General features: G+C 30.6%; 1 protein-coding gene across 1 annotated transcript in view; it reads right to left on the bottom strand.

The window, feature by feature from the left end:
* Positions 1-20,979, bottom strand: part of LOC126890743 (uncharacterized) — a 48,730-nt gene extending 27,751 nt beyond the window's left edge. The window contains exon 1 of the mRNA XM_050659913.1: positions 20,351-20,979. Within this exon, the coding sequence (XP_050515870.1) occupies positions 20,351-20,804 (454 nt within the window). The 5' untranslated portion in view covers positions 20,805-20,979. The remainder of the gene's footprint in view (positions 1-20,350) is intronic.
* Between the last annotated feature and the right edge of the window lie 280 nt (positions 20,980-21,259).

Here is a 21,259-nt window from a genome sequence, read left to right as displayed (position 1 = left end):
TTTAGTATTGTGCGTAAACTACGATCTCGAGATTTTGTTGGTTTAGTATGTGAAAAAATAACCTCTTATTTCTTAAACTCCTCAAAATGATTAAAAATATTTTCCTATCGCTAATGTCAAACAACAAGATTTTTATAGAAATTTGTTGCCACAATATTGTTTAATAACTTGCATAAGTTTCAAAACTAAGAGATAAAAAGTGTTTGTACGCCGAGATAAATAAAAACATATTTATTCTTGCAATAACTATTCCAGTGCTTTTAAAGAATTATCTGCTAGTTAAAAATAATAAAAAAATACACTTGACACTTACCTTCAATTTTTGTCCTAGTAGTTTCTTCCAAATGACACTTGTGCAAAAAGCAAAAATAAAATTGAACGATTTTTTACATAAACTGTTATAAACGCAGAAAGGCGCGCTGGTAGCTTATCATACCAGTTTTGTGAAAAGCACGTCGTTACCACGCCGCATACAGGTTTTCGGTATTCACACCTACCAGCAAGCATTTAGTGTATCGACTGCGCCTATTTAAGATTGTTTTCACCGCAACTCTGATGACAAAATAAGCCGTAATTGCTTATGGTATATACAGGGTGCGCCAAACCTCTGGTCTTCTTTGATTACGGCTAAACTATGAGATATACAAAAAAATGTTTATAACAAAACTAATGTGTATCAAAGAGGTCTATAATTTAAAATTATTTTCAATTATACAGGGTGAGTCAGAACGACGGTATGAACCAAAGTTGTATTTTTTTAAATGGAACACCCTGTATATTAAATCATTTTTGAATATATTATTTAAAAATATGAAAAATTTGTATAAGGTCTTATAGGCCTAAAGTTAATAATTTTCGAAATATTTACATTTTTATTGAGAAAAATGGTAATATTTATAGGGTTGTGGATTATGTTTCCAAGGAAATAAAAATTTATGTGATAGGTCAAAGTTTTTAAAATATAGTGTTATTTTTAAATAATTTAATATTTTTTACTTTTAGCCATAAAATATACAGTGTGATCACTATTTGCAAATACAAAATTTTCTCATTTTTTTTAAATGGGACACCCTGTATATTAGTTTTGCGTTTGGTAGTAAATATTACAACCTTTCTTTTGGTATAAGGTTGTATGTACCTAGCATGTTTCGTTTTGTAGATATTTTTAAAAAACTATAGATTTTACGTTTTTGCGGAGTTTTTATTTAAAAATTTTTTTGCAAAAAAAATAATTATAATCTGGTTTTAGAAACATACACTAAAATATAAAATATGAAAATAAAAACGTATTAAATAAAAAAAATTAAAGATTAAAATAAATCGTATGCTAGTACAATTCAATTGAATTTAATAACTTTAAATTATTTTACAAAAAATATTTTACCATATTAATGAATACATAAATTAGTTACTAAATTAAATAAACAACCAAATTTTAAATCAATCGTAGTAATTCTTCTACCGCAGCAACTTTCCTATACCAAATTAATTGTTAGTTATATTGTATTTACGAGTAAGATCAGTTAATAACTTTTTAATTTACCTACATCTTGAGAACGTATAAAGTATGCTTTGAAACAAATGAACGTTATGGAAGTATATTAAGAGGAAACAGTAGCGATCAACAGGTAGCGAAAACGCGTTCCAAGATTGCGGCTGTAATTTTGAATATTTTTTTGAGATATTTGGCACACGTATTCGTAATATAATAAAGAATGGCGGTACAGAGCCCAATTTGAAAAATATATTAATATGTGGAAATTACTCTGTAATTAAATACAATATTATAAAAACGAGCCTGTACCGCCATTAAGCAGAACAAAAAAATACACTTTCTTCAAATAAACTTTTTTATCCGATGCCTAGATTTTGTGTCATTTTGGAACTACTAATGAAATAAAAAATTTTAGTAGTTCCAAAATGACACAAAATCTAGGCATCGGATAAAAAAGTTTATTTGAAGAAAGTGTATTTTTTTGTTCTTCTTAATGGCGGTACAGGCTCGTTTTTTTAATATTGTATTTAATTACAGAGTAATTTCCATATATTAATATATTTTTCAAATTGGGCTCTGTACCGCCATTCTTTATTATATTACGAATAGGTGTGCCAAATATCTCGAAAAAATATTCAAAATTACAGCCGCAATCTTGGAACGCGTTTTGGCTACCTGTTGATCGCTACTGTATCACCTTAAGAAGTAAATAGTATCTATGTACCTACTCGTGTCACAAAATCTGGTAATAATTTCTAATGGTTTCACCCAAAACAAATGTCATATCCAAAAATGTTTCGGTTAAAAAATTAAAATTTAAAATAAAAAAAAATTGTTACAAAAATTTCAACTACAAAAGTATTCCCAGTTTTTGTGACACCAGTAAATACTATTTATATTAATAAATAATTTGGATGATACATTTAACATTCAATTGTTTCAAAGCATACTTTATAATAATTTTTATATTCTCAAGATGTATGTAAGTAAATTTAAAAGGTACCTAAATTAAAAGTTTAACTAAATACAATTTAACTAACAATTAATTTGGCACAGGAAAGTTGCTGTAGTAGAAAAATTACTACGGTTGATTTAAAATTTGGTTGTTTATTTAATTTAGTAACTAATTTATGCATTCATTAATATGGTAAAATATTTTTTGTAAAATAATTTAAAGTTATTAAATTCAATTGAATTGTACTAGCATACGATTTATTTTAATCTTTAATTACGTTTTTATCTTCATATTTTATATTTTAGTGTATGTTTCTAAAACCAGATTATAATTATTTTTTTTGCAAAAAAATTTTTAAATAAAAAATCCGCCAACACGTAAAATCTATAGTTTTTTTTTAAATATCTACAAAACGAAACATGCTAGGTACATACAACCTTACACCAAAAGAAAGGTTGTAATATTTACTACAAAACTCAAAAGTAATATACAGGGTGTCCCATTTAAAAAAAATGAGAAAATTTTGTATTTGCAAATAGTGATCACACTATATATTTTATGGCTAAAAGTAAAAAATATTAAATTATTTAAAAATAACACTATATTTTAAAAACTTTGACCTATCAACGAAATTTGTATTTCCTTGGAAATATAATCCACAACCCTATAAATATTACCATTTTTCTCAATAAAAACGTAAATATTTCGAAAATTATTAACTTTAGACCTATAAGACCTTATACAAATTTTTCATATTTTTAAATAATATATTCAAAAATGATTTAATATACAGGGTGTTCCATTTAAAAAAATACAACTTTGGTTCATACCGTCGTTCTGACTCACCCTGTATAATTGAAAATAATTTTAAATTATAGACCGCTTTGATACACATTAGTTCTGTTATAAACATTTTTTTGTATATCTCATAGTTTAGCCGTAATCAAAGAAGACCAGAGGTTTGGCGCACCCTGTATAGCTACCAGAGAGCGTGAAAGGGTTAATGAATCGGTCTCAAATTTTAATGTCAAATGGGTTTGGTAAGTACCCCAATACCCAACTTTGGGTGAAATACTAAAGTTCTAAACGGTTCTAAGGTAGTTTTAGTAAAAAATATTAACAAATAACGATTTTCACTTATTTTTCCGTTTACGTAGCAACAAATCAACTTTTTAACTTTCAAAAATCGGCATTTTGAAGGTTTTTCAATGTTCTAAAAAATTAAATTTTGTAATTATATGTATTTAGCCTTTTAATGGGGTGCAAAAAATCGAAAAAATCGCGTTTTTTGTACTAAATGGTTAGTAATTAAAAAACGGACGCGAACTCTAGGCTGGGAATTAGGCAGGTTTTCTTCCTATAGGTCTACAATAACTAAAAAAGTAGTCAGCTACTTGGATATTTGAGTGTCCCGAACATGGTCTATTTTTAGCTTATTTCCCTAAAGTATAATATATTATGGTTTTGTAGGCTTATAGATAATTAGAATTATTGCTTCCTGATATTTCTTCATCTAAGACAGTGGCAAAGTTAGGCAAGCCGCACACCAAAGAAACATGAAACGAAAAACATGAAACATGAAACGTAAAACATGTTTCATGAAAATAGAACACTGCTAAACAAATCTCAAAATTCGCCTACCAATGAAACGAGTGTGATTCATGCTCATGACACATTTTTATTTTCGAAGACTTTCATAAATGGCCGGACGTATATTTGTTTAGAAGTGTTTTATTTCCATGAAACGTAATTTACGTTTCATATTTCTTTGATGTGCGCCCTGTCTAAGCCAAGCCGCACACCAAAGAAACATGAAACGAAAAACATGAAACATGAAACGAAAAACATGTTTCATGAAAAGAAAACACTGCTAAAAACATCTCAAAGTCCGCCTACTAATGAAACGAGTGTGATTCATGCTCATGACACATTTTTATTTTCGGAGAGTCTCATAAATGGCCGGATATATATTTGTTTAGCAGTGGTTTATTTCCATGAAACGTAATTTACGTTTCATGTTTCTTTGATGTGCGGCCGGGCTAAGAGATCAGTCAGGAAGACAGCCTCACATCGCTTCTAATAATACTTTTTTTTCCAAGTCGTGCAGCAGCAAATGACAGGAAATCAGGAAGTAACAGTTCAAAACCATGACCTATAAACTGAGAAACAATGTATCATTAAAAAGCTATGAATTTTCTACTCTTTCATACTTTGCTTTGATCTGTAAGTGATGAGTACCTCAGGAATACAGGAATTAAATCTACTATAGATAAAAAAATTAACTTAGATATTTGTATAAGGCATTGAACCACAATTTTATTGATTTGTAATGAAAATCACATGTTATATTCACTTTGCAGTTTTGATTTCCAATTCAGAAAACAATTTCAAAATATTCTGAAAAAATTATGAAGAGTCTTAACCCGTAAATGTTTATAATATAAACATATACGTGTCCAGAAACTCTCTCGACTCTCGACAAACGAAGACTGGAGATTCCTCTTGAAATATGGCGTCTTGTTAGTTTTTTTAAATATCTCCAGAACGCTTCTATTTATGAAAACGAAATCTGGTACGCTTATTTATCTTCCAGAGATAAATCGATTCCATCAATTGCGAATTTCTAGTACCGATCATAGGCGTCCGTTTTGTGTAGGACAATGGTTATTTTATCGCATAATTTTTTTGTCTTTAACTTTTAAGCATTTTTGATGCTGGATTATTAAATTATGAGGTATTCTAGTACTGAAAGGTACTCTTACTTTAACTCGGTAGGATACACCGTTTTCTACAAAAATCGATTTGAAAATTATTCGTTTTTTCAATTTGAAAAAAATTTTCACAAAAAAACTATTTTTAAAAACGAAAACTGATATTTATATTTATTTATACGAGTATTCCGGACATGAATCGATTTCATCAATTGCGAATTTCTAGTACTGATCACAGGCGTCCATTTTGGGCAGGTCAACGGTTATTATTTCGCATAACTATTGTCGTGTTGGTCTCTAAGTGACGAAAAGAGGGCCAACACTCGAACTTAGGAAAAACACTGAATCTACACTATACTTTTATTTAAAGATACAACGTCCATAAGCGTAGGCTTAAGGAGGTGTTGCTTCACGGGGTAGTCGTTCAGACACCCATCTCGAACAATGCTAACTATAATAATAATCTCTACTTAAACCCCTCCTAGGGCTTTTTATATCTTCCTTTATCTTGGACTTTGAAATTAGATTATACGTGAGTAACGATTCTTATTCGCAAAGTTACCCAAACAAACTACATCAATTTGCTACATTATCAACCTTCGCTTTGTTTGTTATTACAGAAACAACACCTCTTCAACGATCTACTTATGTTTAAATTATATACATTTTATGATACATATTATATTATAAAGTAAGGGCTTTCTCCCTCACTGTAGACTATTTTGTCTTTAATTTTTAAGCAAGTTTAACACTAGATTATTAAATTATAAGGTATTCTAGTACTAAAAGTTATTCTTGCTTTAAGTCGGTAAAACAGACCGTTTTATTTTGAATTTTTTTTCAAATCTTTTTCAAATAAAAAAGAACGAAAAATTTTCAAATCGATTTTTCTAGAAAACGGTGCATCTTAGCGACTTACAGCAAGAGTACCTTTTAATACATCACAATTTAATAATCCAGTGTCAGAAATGTTTAAAAGTTAAAGACAAAAAAGTGATACGATAAAATAACCGTGTCCTACCCAAAACGGACGCATATGACCGGTACTAGAAATTCGTAACTGATGGAATCAATTTATCTCTGGAAGATAAATAAGCGCAGTTTTCGTTTTTCTAAATGGAAGCCATCTGGAGTAGTGCAGAAAGCCACTGCGCATCCGCTAGGAAAAATATTCCGATAAGGATTTTTTGCACAATCTTACTCAAAAAGGACCCCTTTCACCAAATGTGCATGTTGCCTGGAAAAAGTGGGTCAAAAATTTTTTAAACGTTTTTTTTTTGTTTTTTTTTTTTCCTAAAATTATTTTTTCCGCAAATCGCCAGGAAATTTTGACATTCCTGTCAAAATTTCTTGAAGAAAAAGTCAGGACTTCCTTACTGTAAGGAAATGATATTTCCGTACAGTTGTTAGTGTTCTACATAAATGATAGAAAACACATTGCTATTAAAACCTTGTAAATTACCTTAATCATTAAATTTTCTTTATCTGGAGCTTCCTGGATAAATTTTTCAATTTCTTCCTTCGTTAAAATCTTAGATTTCTTTGCCCTATAACCTTGAGCTTGCCGTTTCAATAAAGAACGAAGTTTTGAGTATGTAGATATATCTACATTGTGTTTAAGTGCAAGGGTTGACTTCAGCATTGAATAATTGGCCCATAATGTTGAAGATTTCATCTTTAAACAAAGGTCTAGGAAGTATGCCATTACAACATTTTCTGAGAAAGAACTCGTATTTTTACTCATGCGATAATCCATAAAACGTCTGTATGCATTTTCGTACTTTTCTCTTGATTTCTTTGGCAATAATTCTAATGAAGCAGTATTCACTGCCTCAACCAGCTCTGGAGGAGTCCCAGGAATGGAAATTTCATCATCACTTATCATTTTACTTTCGAGAACACCAGCAATTAAATTTATAAGCGTCAAGTTTGACAATTCAACCTCAATACGTTTCCATAGTAACCCAAGTAATTTTATTAGGAATTTCAAAGCACCATTTATTTGGGAATAAAATTATCGCGTTTTTTTTTAATCAATCAATATCTGTCGAATTTTAAACGATTTGCGGAAAAATAGTATGTTTGCCTCGTAGGAAAAGCCACATTCCTGGACTCTGTGTTGCTAAGTCTCGGCTTGCGCCTCGACTTAGCAATCTTCACAGTCGTCCAGGAATGTTAAGCTTTTCCTACCCGGTAAACAATGTACTATTTTTTGCATGAAACAAAGTTTTGTTATGTTTTTTGGATCATTCCAAACAGAAAAGGTCTGTAGTGACTTTTCTCTAAAATTGATAGTTTTTGACAATTATAAGCGGTTAAAAATTTAAAAATTGCAAAATGGGCGATTTTTAACCCTCAAAAACTATGTGAAAAACTGAAAATTTGAATGTTGCCAAGGTAGGTAGATATTCGTTAAACATCGATTGATGAAATCCTGAAGAGTTTTTTGCAATACAATATTCAAAACTAATTTGTTTTTTAATTGCTAATAAAGCGTGCTCGACACTATTTTCCACCGTTGCATGTGTATACAGTATGGTGCAAATGAAAGGAATAAATTCGTTATTTCGTAAACTGGCGACTTTGAGGAAATATCCCGAAACAGGTCGATTTTTATTTTTAAGTTATGATATTGTGGTATATATGGTATACTAGTACGTCATCCATCTGGGTGTGATGACGTATTCGATGATTTTTTTAAATGAGAATAGGGGTCGTGTGCTACCTCATTTGAAAGGTTCTTCAATTCTCTATTCAGTAATATAAACATTTACATAATTATTTATACAGGGTGTTCAAAAAATTTACAGGACAGTATACAGGACACCCTGTATAAATAATTATGTAAATGTTTATATAACTGAATAGAGAATTAAAGAACCTTTCAAATGAGCTGGCATACTATGAGTCTATTGAGGCTATTCTCATTTAAAAAAATCATCGATTACGTCATCACGCCCAGATGGATGACATCACTAGTATACCATATATGCCACAATATCATAACTTAAAAATAAAAATCGACCTGTTTCGGGATTTTTTCTTAAGGTCGCCAGTTTACGAAATAACGAATTTATTCCTTTCATTTGCACCATACTGTATGCACAGTGTTCTATGCAAAGGAGTTTTGAATATTGTATTGCAAAAAACTCTTCGGGATTTCATCAATCGATGTTTTTGACGAATATCTACCTACCTTGGCAACATTCAAATTTTCAGTTTTTCAAATGGTTTTTGAGGGTTAAAAATGGCCCATTTTGCAATTTTTCAATTTTTAATCGCTTATATGTCAAAAATTATCAACTTTGGAGAAAAGTCACTACAGACCTTTTCTGTTTGGAATGATCCAAAAAAACTAACAAAACTTTGTTTCATGCAAAAAAATAATTTTAGGAAAAAAACAAAAAAAAACGTTTAAAAAATTTTTGACCCACTTTTGGTCCTGGCAACGTGCACATTTGGTAAAAGGGGTCCTTTTTGAGTAAGATTGTGCAAGAAATCCGAATCGGAATATTTTTCCTAGCGGATGCGCAGTGGCTTTCTGGACTAGAGGTATTTAAAAAAAACTAATTACAAGGCGCCATCTAAAGACCTCTAGCTCCCTTGGGAAGCATTTTCGGGCTAGGTGAATTGGGTTAAATTGTCTAAAATTATCTGAGGAATCTCCAGTCTTCGTTTGTCAGGAGAGTTTCGGGACACCATGTATATTATATTATATTCATATAAACATTTAAAACTTAGTCATTCATAATTTTTATTTCAGAATTTTTGAAAACCATCTTTAGATTAAAAATTGAATAATAAAAGCAAGCATAAAATGTAACTTTCATTGCAATGAACTGTAGTTAAATCACATATAAAAAATATCTATGTTCAAGATGGTTGAAGAAAATGGTTTCAGAACTATTCAGTTTAAAAAGATTATATACTCAGGAGTGCCTGGTAGATGAGACCATAGAGTTGGTGGATAAGCTTCAAACAAGAAAAGTCCAAATTCAAGAGATACAGGGACATTCATAGGAGTCAAATATATGGTGATGATGCAGTTTTATTTCATTTAATTTGTTTTATTTGAAAGATACTTACATATACATATATAGGAAATTTCAGAAATAGTAGGTACGTTCTTTAACGGTAATATATTGCAAAACCTCTAAATTTTAAAGAACCACTTGGATTGACATGAAATTTGGCATATACATAGCTAACAAGACAAAGAAAAAGAGTGATATTGTGCCGATGTGTGCTTTTGCCATGGGGGTGGCTTTCACCCCTTCTGGAGGGTGAAAAAATATACGTCCAAAGTAAGTCCGGAAATGGATAAATTGACTAATTTTAAGTAACTTTTGTTTTATAGAGTTTTTTCATTAAGTCAATACTTTTTGAGTTATTTGCGAGTGAATATGTTCATTTTTCAACAAAATAACCGCGCTTTTAGACGGTTTTTCGCAAATAACTCAAAAAGTAAGTATTTTGTCGAAAAAAACATTCTTAGCAAAAATATAGCCCGCAAAAAATTGAAATAAAATGTGTATATTTTAGGTCTCTATACCTGGTAAAAGCAGAGTTATAGCTAATGAAAAATAGGATCATATTCGTTCAATTCCAAATGGAATACTTTAACGTGAAATAACCAAAAAATTAAGCACTTTTTGGGGAAAACTCATTACAAATTATTTAAAGTAGTTAAAAAAGGTTTCATTTTTGTTTTAAAAAAAAAATTTCTAGCATCAAAAGTAAACAAGTTACGCTCAAAATAAAGTTAGTCCCTTTTTTTGGTAAAAATCGGGAAAATCACCTCCTAATTAGTATCTCAGATGAACTTAATCGTTACCACTTCACAAGTTTCTTTACTCGTGTATGTATTGTTTATATGATCTGTAAGTTTCATCGGTTCAAAGTCCTTATTTTTGCAAGAGCTGTAGTTAAAAGGGCTTGAACAAGTCACTGATCACGAGTGTATGTAAATTTAGAAACACCAAATCTTAATCAATTTTTGTCTTACAGAAAAACAAAAAATACAAGATATTCAGAAAAGTAATACTGACTTTTCTGTTTTTTGAAATTTTTGGTATCTAACAATTTTTAAGTTATTTTGAAAAAAAAAACATATTTTTCAAAATTAAAAATTTTAAAAATTTTATTTTAAAACCAATTTTTTTCAAAAATAAGCACTTTGAGTCATTGAAACTTACATATCATATAAACAGAACTTAAGTTAAATAATTTGTGGAGCGGTAACGATTAATTTCATTTAGGTTGCCAATTAGGGGGTGATCTTCCCGATTTCTTTTGCCAAAACAAAAGGGAACAACTTTATTTTGAGCGTAACTTGCTTAAATTTGATGCGAGAAACTTTTTATAAAAACAGAAATAAAGCTTTTTTTAAACACTTTAAAAAAGTTATAATAGGTTTTCCCAAAAAGTACTTTATTTTTTGGATATTTCACGTTGAAATAGCCTATTTGAAATTTGGCGAATATGAACCTATTTTTCATTGGCTATAACTCTGGTTCTACGAGGTCAAAAGGGTCTACGAGGTGTGAAGTCAAAAATAAAAGATGAACAAAAAATGAATATTGCAGAAATAAGAATCCTTAAATGAACGAGTGACAAAAAAAATTAAATTAGAATGCATTTAAAAGAAGGTCTAAAACCAATTGCCTCCAAAAGGGGAGAGCATGGATTCAGGTGGTTCTAGGATTCGTTGACTATAATAGTGTTAAAATTATGATCGTCCAACACAGTGATTAGATAAAGCAAAGAGAATGATGATGAGATAATGACTATTTATATTAAGATTGAAGACAAAAATTTATGGCACCTATTGTTACCTATATAGTGATAACAATATTTGTGATAACAATATTTACCTATTATTATAGTGATATTATAGTTAGAGTATAGGTTAGATTATTTAATGTCAAGTTCCTGGACAAAGCACAAGAGGAAGACTGAATATGAAATGGTGAAAGAAATTTTCAACATTGACATCAGTGCAAGAAGAAAGGAGGACCAGGTTGAATCATTCACTGCATCGAAAGTAGCAGCAAAAAGAATGGGGCTACTTAAGTATAGTACATTCATTCAAGCAGTTCACCTCGCAAGTCTAAAGGCCTTCATGGATTTGTTTGAAATTTTTACAGTAGCTCAACAATTATGCAAATAACAAACCTGACTTGGTGCCAATGCATGCTTCCACCCCGGGGTTGAATGCCACCCTTTCTCGGGGTGGAAATTTAAAATTTCAAAATGACACCGGAAATCGATAGAGAATTATTGAATTTTATGAAGAAAATGTAAAATAATTTTTTTACTTAACTTCATAATTTCTGAGTTATTCGCGCTTGAAGATTCCAAAAAAACACGTTTTTCAATAGTTATTCGCGAATAACTCGAAAACAACGCATTTTCAGGAAAAAATCATCCTTATTAAAATTGAAGCTTATAAAAAAAACAAAGAAACTAGTCAGTTTTGATAAATTTTTTAGATAATGTTAAGCAACTTTGAGCCATTGAAAAAAAAATTTTTGTTTTTCATAAAATGTATGCAAAGATTCGAGCTCAAATACCGGAAAAATTATTATTTTTCATAGAAAATGTTAATAAACATTTTTAAAGTACTTTTTTAGACCTTCAAAATAGGCTTTGATAAAAGCCTCTAGCATGAAAGTTAAGCAAGTTATGACGAAAATTAATCAAATACCTCGAATTTATAAAAGAAAAAATGACAGTAAAATGTATGCCATGTGCGGCAAAATTAATATTAATCGTAGCCCATGTAAAATTAACTTAATTTATATTCCGACAACACGTTCCAAAAGTTTGAATTATTTAGAATAATTACATTTTGAAAAAACTTGTTTTAAGTAAATTTTTTTTTTTTTCGATTTTTCAAAAAATACGTTATTTTTTCAAAATATCTCAAACACTATTGGATTTATGGAAAAAAGTGTTGTGACCAAAAATTTAGCTTTTTTACTGAACATTTTGCTTTCTTTATAACTCACGTAGTTTAAAAATTAAGCGAGATATAAACGTTTAAAGTATTGATTTCAATGCAAATGGAGCGTCTTTTTAGCCCTTTAACATTAAAATTCTCGGTCAAGTCGGTCTTGACGGTCCAGTTAGCTGGGGCTCAGTCGATCGACAAGTTTAGTGGATTTGCGATTTGCGGTCGCTGGTTCGAGCCTCAGCTAGGTCATGAAATTTATAAAAGGCCAACGCCGTAGTATAAAACTCAATAGAGTCTACGGCTTGGTCTGGAATAAACTGGCGTCTGATCGACCTATGGAGGAGCGGTACGGGAAGGGATAAGGGCTTCCGGCTTGGTGATACTCCTCCATAGATCCCTACCGAAGGGCGTTGACGCCTAAGAACGGTGTATACATACATAACATTAAAATTCTCTGAACAAACGGGTTTAGAAAGATTGCAATTCTCATTCTCGTATAGCTAATGAAATTCTCTACAAAATGATGTGACAGTGAATGCAAAAAGCTTAAAGGGAAGAAGAGTTATTGTTAAAAAACCAAATACATTTTTCTAGAGATAATGTTAGAAAATTACGGAGCGTCTAAATTTTGATGTTATTTTGAGTATTTATTCTTTTATACATGCAGTGTCTGCTTTGTATTTACATATCGGGCAACAAAACTCTCAATTTTGCTGATTGGGGATGAACAAAAGTGGGCATCTTGGTACCAAACAAAATGAAGGATATTTCTGTACCAGAAGAACTACTTAAAATGATATTTTCCAATTGCAAAAAAGGATGTGGCTCAACTTGTGGGTGTCGCAAACTTGGATTATATTGCAATCAATCTTGCGGTTCTTGTTCTGGTGATAGCTGCCAAAATTGTCCTCCTGTCGACCAAGAAGAAAAGGAAGTTGATGCAGAAGAAATAGACGAATTTGGAAGTTGAAGTTAAATTATTGACATATACTTTAAAAATCATATTAATTTTATATGTACTTAGTTTTCATCAATTTTTCATTATCATCAAAATGTGAAGTTTAAAAAGTTTAATTTCCCTCAAATGTATATTTTTATTGGATACAAATTTTATAAATCCGTATATTATCATTATATCATATGTAACAATTAATTTTCATTTTCTTAACGAATTCCATTACTTCAAGCTTTCAAAAAGATTTTTTCCCTAGTTTTTATGATAAGGGGTAGTTTTTAGGGGTTGAATCAAATTAAAAACTTATATGTATCAGGTTTTTATATTTAAATAATATATTTTTTCTGTTTAAGATCGAAAATAAAATGATTTCATAATCTCAGCCATTTTTTAAATAACTGTATGAGGGGTAGTTTTGGGTAGTTACATTGTAAAAAAACAGCAAAATTAACATGTTTAAACATATTGATGTCTATAACTGCTTCCATTTATTAGTTTTCAATTTTTTCCTAAGTTTCATTCTTAGGGGTGGTTTTGGTGGTTGCATTATTAAAAAAATTAAGTGTCAGATTTATTGTACTTAAGGAAAAAAATTCTCCTATTCCGATCCAAAATAAAAAAATTTCATGTTTCTTGATCATATTTTTTAAATAATCTTGGTATGAGGGGTTGTTTTTAAGGGTTGGTGAGCTGTAAAATATCAAAATATATCAAGTCATGATTGAAAACAATCAACATTTAACATATTTGAACATACATAATTATAGCCCATTACCGCTTTAATTTACCTACGCTTTAATTATTACCTAACTGATGTTGTATTGTAATTTAACTGTTAATGGGGTTATCCCGTGTTTTAAATAAATAAATAAATAAATTCATTAGTTTTCAATTTATTAGAGTAGAGTAAGGGGTAGTTTTCAACCTTTAAAAATAAAAAGTATACTTTGCGACCAAGTCAGGTTTGAAGAGTCAAGAAGATCGAAAAGGCAATTAGAATTGTGAGGTTTGGATCCATTTTAAGCTTGAATGATTGTACTAGTAACAAAATCCAAGGATCTACAGGTTGGAACATATACATACTTTCAAACGAGTAAAGCGCTGGTTTCCTCGAAAGCGGCACCGACAAACTGCGACCGTAGCACTGCGATGAATTACGTCAGATTACGGTGACAAATTCAAGGTTCTTCACTGCGGCAATGGAATGTGCAAACTCAGCAAGCGGTGGCTTCTAACGCATCCTTGGAAACCACCGCTATTATTTTGCATGGTACAGTTTTTTATGACGTCATTCATCGCAGTGTTATGGTCGCAGTTTGTCGGCACCACTTTCGAGGAAACCAACGCTTAAGGGAGTGTATAACAGAGTGAGTCTGTAATTTGGAATAAATTCAATAGTTCAAATACTAATTGTTTTTTTGAAAAATGCTCAGACCTCTCAATTAGTATTTCACATTGAAATTTTTTTACATTCAATAATAATGTTAGTGTACAGGACCGGTTCTTAAATTTTAATTTAGAAAATGAAGTGTATGGAATGCAAGAAAGATGGTACTGAAGAAGAAATGCTTTATTGTGATAGCTGTGACCGCCCAGTTCACAAAGATACTTATTGTTCTGGTCTGTGTTCATCAGAAATTAGGGTTATGGAGTTAAAGAAGAATCGTGTTCTGCAGTTTTTGTGCCAAGAATGTAAATCTGGAATGAAACTTGTTCCAAAACTATTCAAATTAATTGAAAAACTGCAGAATGAGGTTGTGAGGTATTTGAAAGACAAAAGAGAATGAACAACTTAATCATTCATAATCTAGGTGAATCTGTGGATAGAAGAAATGCTGCTTCTGATGATTTGGCTACTGTGACCTTAATTTTCAAGGATATTACTCAAGAGGATATTAAAGTTGTCAAAGCTGTTAGATTTGGTAAGAAAAACAAAAATGGTGCTCGTTCCCTAAAAATTGTACTAACAAATTCGTTTCATGTAATGAATATTTTAAAAAATAAGATTCACGTTGTCAAAGCAAAAAAGATATTTATAAATTCTAATCTAACTCCCCAGCATCTCAACAAACTCAATAAAGTTAAAGAGGACCTCAAAAAACGCCAAGAACAAGGTGAGAAAGATTTATTTATACGATATGTTAAAGGTATACCTGAAATTTGCAAAAATGATAATTCCACACAAAAAACTAGACACAACGAAACATATAAGCTCACCTCCTTTATTAATTTATTATCGAAATGTTGGTGGATTAAGAACTAAACTAAAGTCTCTGGAAATTGCCATAGCTCAATGTAATTATCATATAATCATTTTGGTGGAAACTTGGTTAACTTGTGATTATAGCGATGCAGAATTAGGACTTATTGGTTATAATGTGTTTAGAAATGATCGCAATCCTGCTTCTACAGGAAAAACTAGGGGTGGAGGTGTGTTGATTTGCTGTTAAAAATGACATAAGTGCGCAGAAAGTGATAATCCCTGATTGTGAAGTAGAACAAATTTTTGTATCACTGAAAATTAATAATAAGTGCATAGTTATGGGTGGAGTTTATATCCCTCCTGCATCCGACCTAAATGTATACATGTTACATTGCAGTTCAGTTGAATATGTTATGGAGAAGTGTGGAAACTTGGTACTGTGTGGTGATTATAATTTACCAAATGCTTCCTGGAGTAATGACAACTTTGGATTAAATGTTGAATGTCCTGATGACTCTCCTGCTGTGTATTTGGCAAATTCTTTTGGTTATTTTAACATGTTTCAAATAAACACTATACCTAACAGTCGTAATGGCTTTCTAGATTTAGTATTTACAAATTTAAACAATGTTGATGTAGTTATTCCACTTGATTCGCTATTTGATAATATAGTATCCATCATTCGCCTATAGTTGTAGAATTAACTGGTTTTGAAAAGCATTATCAACAACTGAACTACGAGGAATTTTATTATGATTTTAAAAATGCAAATTATGTCGGATTAAATGATTACTTCGCAAGTATTAATTGGGACTTACTTTTATCAGATGATGTGAATTACAGCTTAGCAGTATTTTATGATTTTATGTATACCGGTTTTGACTTATTTGTTCCGATCAAAAAATTTAAAACAAGTTCGTTTCCGATTTGGTTTAATGGTAAATTAAGGAAGTTGATATATTTAAAAAAGAAAATACATAAGCAGTACAAATTATTTGGTAGAAGGGATGATTATTTAAGATTGTCTCAGTTAAGAAATGAATGTAAACAAGTCTCCTCTCAATGTTATAGTAACTATTTGAATAATATTGAGAATGGGATTCTATCTAATCCTCGACATTTTTGGAAGTATATCAATAATAAACGTATAAGTTATAATCTGCCGTCTAATATGTTCTACGGTGATAGTACAGGTGATAATGCTCAAGGCGTAGTTAATTTATTAAGTAAGTTTTTCTCAACTACATATTCTAACTCTAAAGTTAATCAGATCCCAATTTTTAACTATCAGCAGAGTGTAAATGTGAATAATTATAGTATTGAGCTCTCAGACATAATTGATAGTGTTTTAAAGATGCCTTGGAAATTATCGCTTGGACCAGATTGTTTGCCAGCTTATGTTCTCAAGCAATGCATTTTTACTCTCGTAAAACCTATCTGCTACTTATTTAATTCCTCATTGAGTACTGGCATCTTTTCTGATTTTTGGAAAACTAGTTATTTAACACCAATTTTTAAGTCTGGTAATAAAAATGATGTTGAAAATTATCGAGCGGTTTGTAACCAATCTGTATTACCCAAACTTTTTGAGTGCCTTGTAAATAACTTTTTGACATGGAATTCTAAAGATATAATTGATGTTAGACAACATGGCTTTTCTAAAGGTAAGTCTACATGTACGAACTTAATATTGTATATTAATTTCATTGCTAATTCAGTTGAACAGAAGGGTCAGGTTGACGCTATCTACACAGACTTCTCTAAAGCCTTCGATAGAGTTAACCATGATCTGCTTATTGCTAAATTAAAAGGCTATGGAATTGGTGGTAAAATAATTGAGTAGATAGGTAGTTATATATCTGGTAGATGTCAGTATGTTAAATATGGAAATTGTTTATCTCAACAAATGGACGGCGTTATGCATAACTCGACCAAGCGCCATTTCTTTAATATCAAGATAACAGCGGATTCTGGTGACACATAGCTAAAACTATCTTGGAAAAAATCCCTGTTATTGTCACGTTACCGGTTACTAAGAAAAACAAAATTAAAGCAAGCGACATTAATCCACTTACCATTAAGCGACCATTAAGCAACCAAGAAACGAAAAACTTTGAAGCCATTTATCTCAAAACTATGTTTTGGCGCTTGGTCGAGTTATGCATAACGCCGTCCAAATATCTGTAACCTCAGGAGTTCCTGAGGGGTCTCATATTGGGCCTCTCTTATTTAATATATTTGTTAATGATATATCCTCAGTGATTAAAAGTAGTAAATTTCTAATGTTTGCTGATGACCTTAAAATATTTCGATTAGTAAATAACCTAGTTGATGCCTCTTTGTTACAGAATAATATTAAAAGCTTAGCTAGTTGGTGTGAGGTAAACATGCTATACTTGAATATAAAAAAATGTTTTAAAATTACTTTTGGAAGATCAAGAGAGTTTGTAAATTATGATTATTGTATAAATAATGTACCATTAGAGGCACGTCATAATATTAACGATTTAGGTATAAATTTTGATTCTAAATTAACTTTTAAATATCACATTAACGAAACTTCAGCTAAAGCTTTAAAAATGTTGGGATTTATTCTAAGAAACTGTAATCAGTTTTCAGTACAAACTTTAAAAATGTTATACTTTAGTTTAGTCCGATCAGTTTTAGAGTATGGTTCTCTCATTTGGTCTCCTTCATATAACAGTGACATCTACAGTATCGAGAGAGTTCAGAATAAAGTCTTGAGGGTATGTGCTTACAAGATTGGTTTTATTAGACAGCAATACACATATGATGGATATACTGTCAATAGTAAATATCTCACCACTACATCATAGAAGGTGTCAAGCGGATTTATGTTATCTTTTGAAGATTATCAATGGATATGTTCAAGATCCAGAGTTACTAAATTTAATAAGTTTTAATGTTAATACTAGCAGAACTCATAACACTGAGATTTTGAACATTCCATTCCACACTACAAATTATGGTCAAAATGAACCCATTACAAGAATTTTACGAACTGCCAATGAGCACAGCAATAGTTTAGAGTTATTTGGAATATCTATAGCAACATTTAAGAAATCAGTTGAGAGATTTTGAGCATTATTTAATAACTTAAGCTACTACTTTTATTGAATGTTGTTTAACACATTCGCGGACACGCTGTCATTTGATACACGTATTCTTATGGAGTAAATGACTTCATATGCAGTCATGACCGCGAATGTGTTAATGTTAATTTTTGGTTTGTTTTCTTAACGCAACCTATTGAACCTATGATTTGTAAAGGTTGACGTCCTATTTTTGTAAAAATGGTATATCCGTAAAATAAATAAATAAATAAATAATGTATACAGGGTGTCCCAATTTAGAGATATGATGTCATCATTGATTTTCTTAAATGGCAACACTGTCATTTTGATAGCTATTTTGATAGAGTGTGTAAAGTTATACATAACTGCAAAATATCAAATTTTTATTCCCTACCATTTTACAAGATAATAAAAATAACAAAGTTATGTATGTAATTTGGAATAAATTCATTAGTTCAAAAATACTAATTGTTTTTTTGAAAAATGCTCAGACCTACCGATTAGTATTTCAAATCGAAATTTACATACAATAATAATGTATACAGGGTGTCCCAATTTAGAGATATGGCATATCTTGTAAATGGTAGGGAATAAAAATTTGATATTTTGCAGTTATGTATAACTTTACACATTCTATCAAAATTGCTATCAAAATGACAGTGTTGTCATTTAAGAAAATCAACGATGACGTCATATCTTTAAATTGGAACACCCTGTATACATTATTATTGTACGTAAAAAATTTCGATTTGAAATACTAATCGACAGGTCTGAGCATTTTTCAAAAAAAAACAATTAGTATTTGAACTATTGAATTTATTCCAAATTATACATAACTTTTTGTAAATGGTAGGGAATAAAAATTTGACATTTAGCAGTTATGTATAACTTTACACACTCTATCAAAATAGCTATCAAAATGACAGTGTTGCCATTTAAGAAAATCAATCATAACATATCTCTAAATTGGGTCACAATGTATACATTATTATTGTATGTAAAAAATTTAGATTTGAAATACTAATCGACAGATCTGAGTATTTTTCAAAAAAACAATTAGTATTTCAACTATTGAATTTATTCCAAATTACAGACTCACTCTGTATATAGGCTCAAAAATCAACCAAAGTAATATTGTAACTGCCAAAATTAACAAACATAATATATATCCAGCAAATAGAGCATATTATGGATTAAAGACACTTTTAACATCAAACATAGTCACAAATATAACGAAAAAATCTTGACACAGAACTCGTATCAAGCCCATCATCACTTACATGTCAGAAATGTAAACAATGACAAAAAGCAATGAGGAATGTTTAGGCTATTTACATGTAAAATCCTCAGACATATTTATAAAGGTGTGCAGGAAGACAGATAATGGTGTAGGTGCTATAATTTTGAGCTTTACTGCCTTTTATACTGAACCCAGTATTGGTAGGTCAATCAAAATAAACAGGCTGCAGTGGCTAAACAACTTAGAGAGCATGAACAAGATGGAGCCATCGAAACGCAGTTTAAGTACAGACCAGATAGAGTGAGGGGCAGGGCAGGCCCAAAGCACAGTTTAAGGATCAGGTAGAAGTTAGAAGATGGATGTTAAGAGTACAAAATTGCAAAACCAATGAGAAGGTTAGGAAGGAATGAGCAAGGTAGAGCCCATGATGATGATGAAAAGAAATTTTAGGTATGATAGGTGGATAGATGGAGTGATACACGATCCTGAGAAGATATTAAAAAACTGATTAAATACTTACAAAATAATACTTTTGAAAGAGGAATATATTTCTACAGACATACACAAGAAACAAAAGATGGATGACAAGGAACCAAGAAATAAACAGAATATAACATCATGTGTTATGATTTACGAATTGAAAAGAAAAACTACAGTTCTACATAACCTGCCAGTATGTTTTGATATAAGTATACTTAGATAAAAAGAGTACCTAATGATAATGATAGTGTGCATACATACCTTCAATTGTAAAAAGGCTACAACCTTCACAGTCATTAAATATGTGGTTTAAATAAGCATTCCTTAGCATAAATAACAGTATTCTTGTTAAAGCTGCAAGTAAATGCAATAAAGTTTTATTGGTAGCTATGTTTAGAGTTTCTCTTGTATGTTTAAGTAACCTTTTGAGGCAAAGTTTTAAATCTTGTATATCATAAGAACATAGTCGTGTTTCGAAAAGTTTTACCTCATTTTCTATAAAATCATACTTAAATTTCTTATTGCAACAAGCAATTAATCTTAAAATGAAATGACCTGTTCGATCTAAGGAACTATCTTCTACTAAATATTGAAAATGAGTTACTTCTAAACTTTGCTTGTTTAGAAACTTGTAACATGTAAGTCTTTCTTTTACACATGCTTCCAAGGTATGTAGATTAACAATTCCTCTAGGCGGTTTCAGATAAAAGCTCATATTAATCAGAAATGCATTTTTAATACAATATTATCAATATTCATGATAATAAAAGCAGTAAACACTTGAACACATAATAAATAATTATAGATAGGTTATAGTTTAGAGTAGTGATGTTTAGTTTACGTTTATTTGTTTGTTTTGTATGTGTTTATCAACAAACTGTCACCACTGACAGTGTCAACTGTCAACACTGACAGTGACAACTGTCGTGTTGACAGTTCGTAAGGTTCGTATTGGTTATGAGATGTTAGCACCTCATTGATCGAATTTCGTAAAAATAATTATACCATTCTTTTGCTCACGGTTTGTACAGCAATGATCACTAGGTTTCAGATTTTGATCACCTGTAGTTTATTTTTTATTAAGGGTTGAAAATTCAAGGACGAAAAAAAAGATGTTGGCACCTCATTGATCGAAATCTTTAAAACGAATGACTGTATTCGATAGGAAAT

Source organism: Diabrotica virgifera, chromosome 8 (genome assembly GCF_917563875.1).
Source record: "Diabrotica virgifera virgifera chromosome 8, PGI_DIABVI_V3a".
Lineage (NCBI taxonomy): Eukaryota > Metazoa > Arthropoda > Insecta > Coleoptera > Chrysomelidae > Diabrotica > Diabrotica virgifera.
This window is presented reverse-complemented; position numbering and strand designations above follow the sequence as displayed.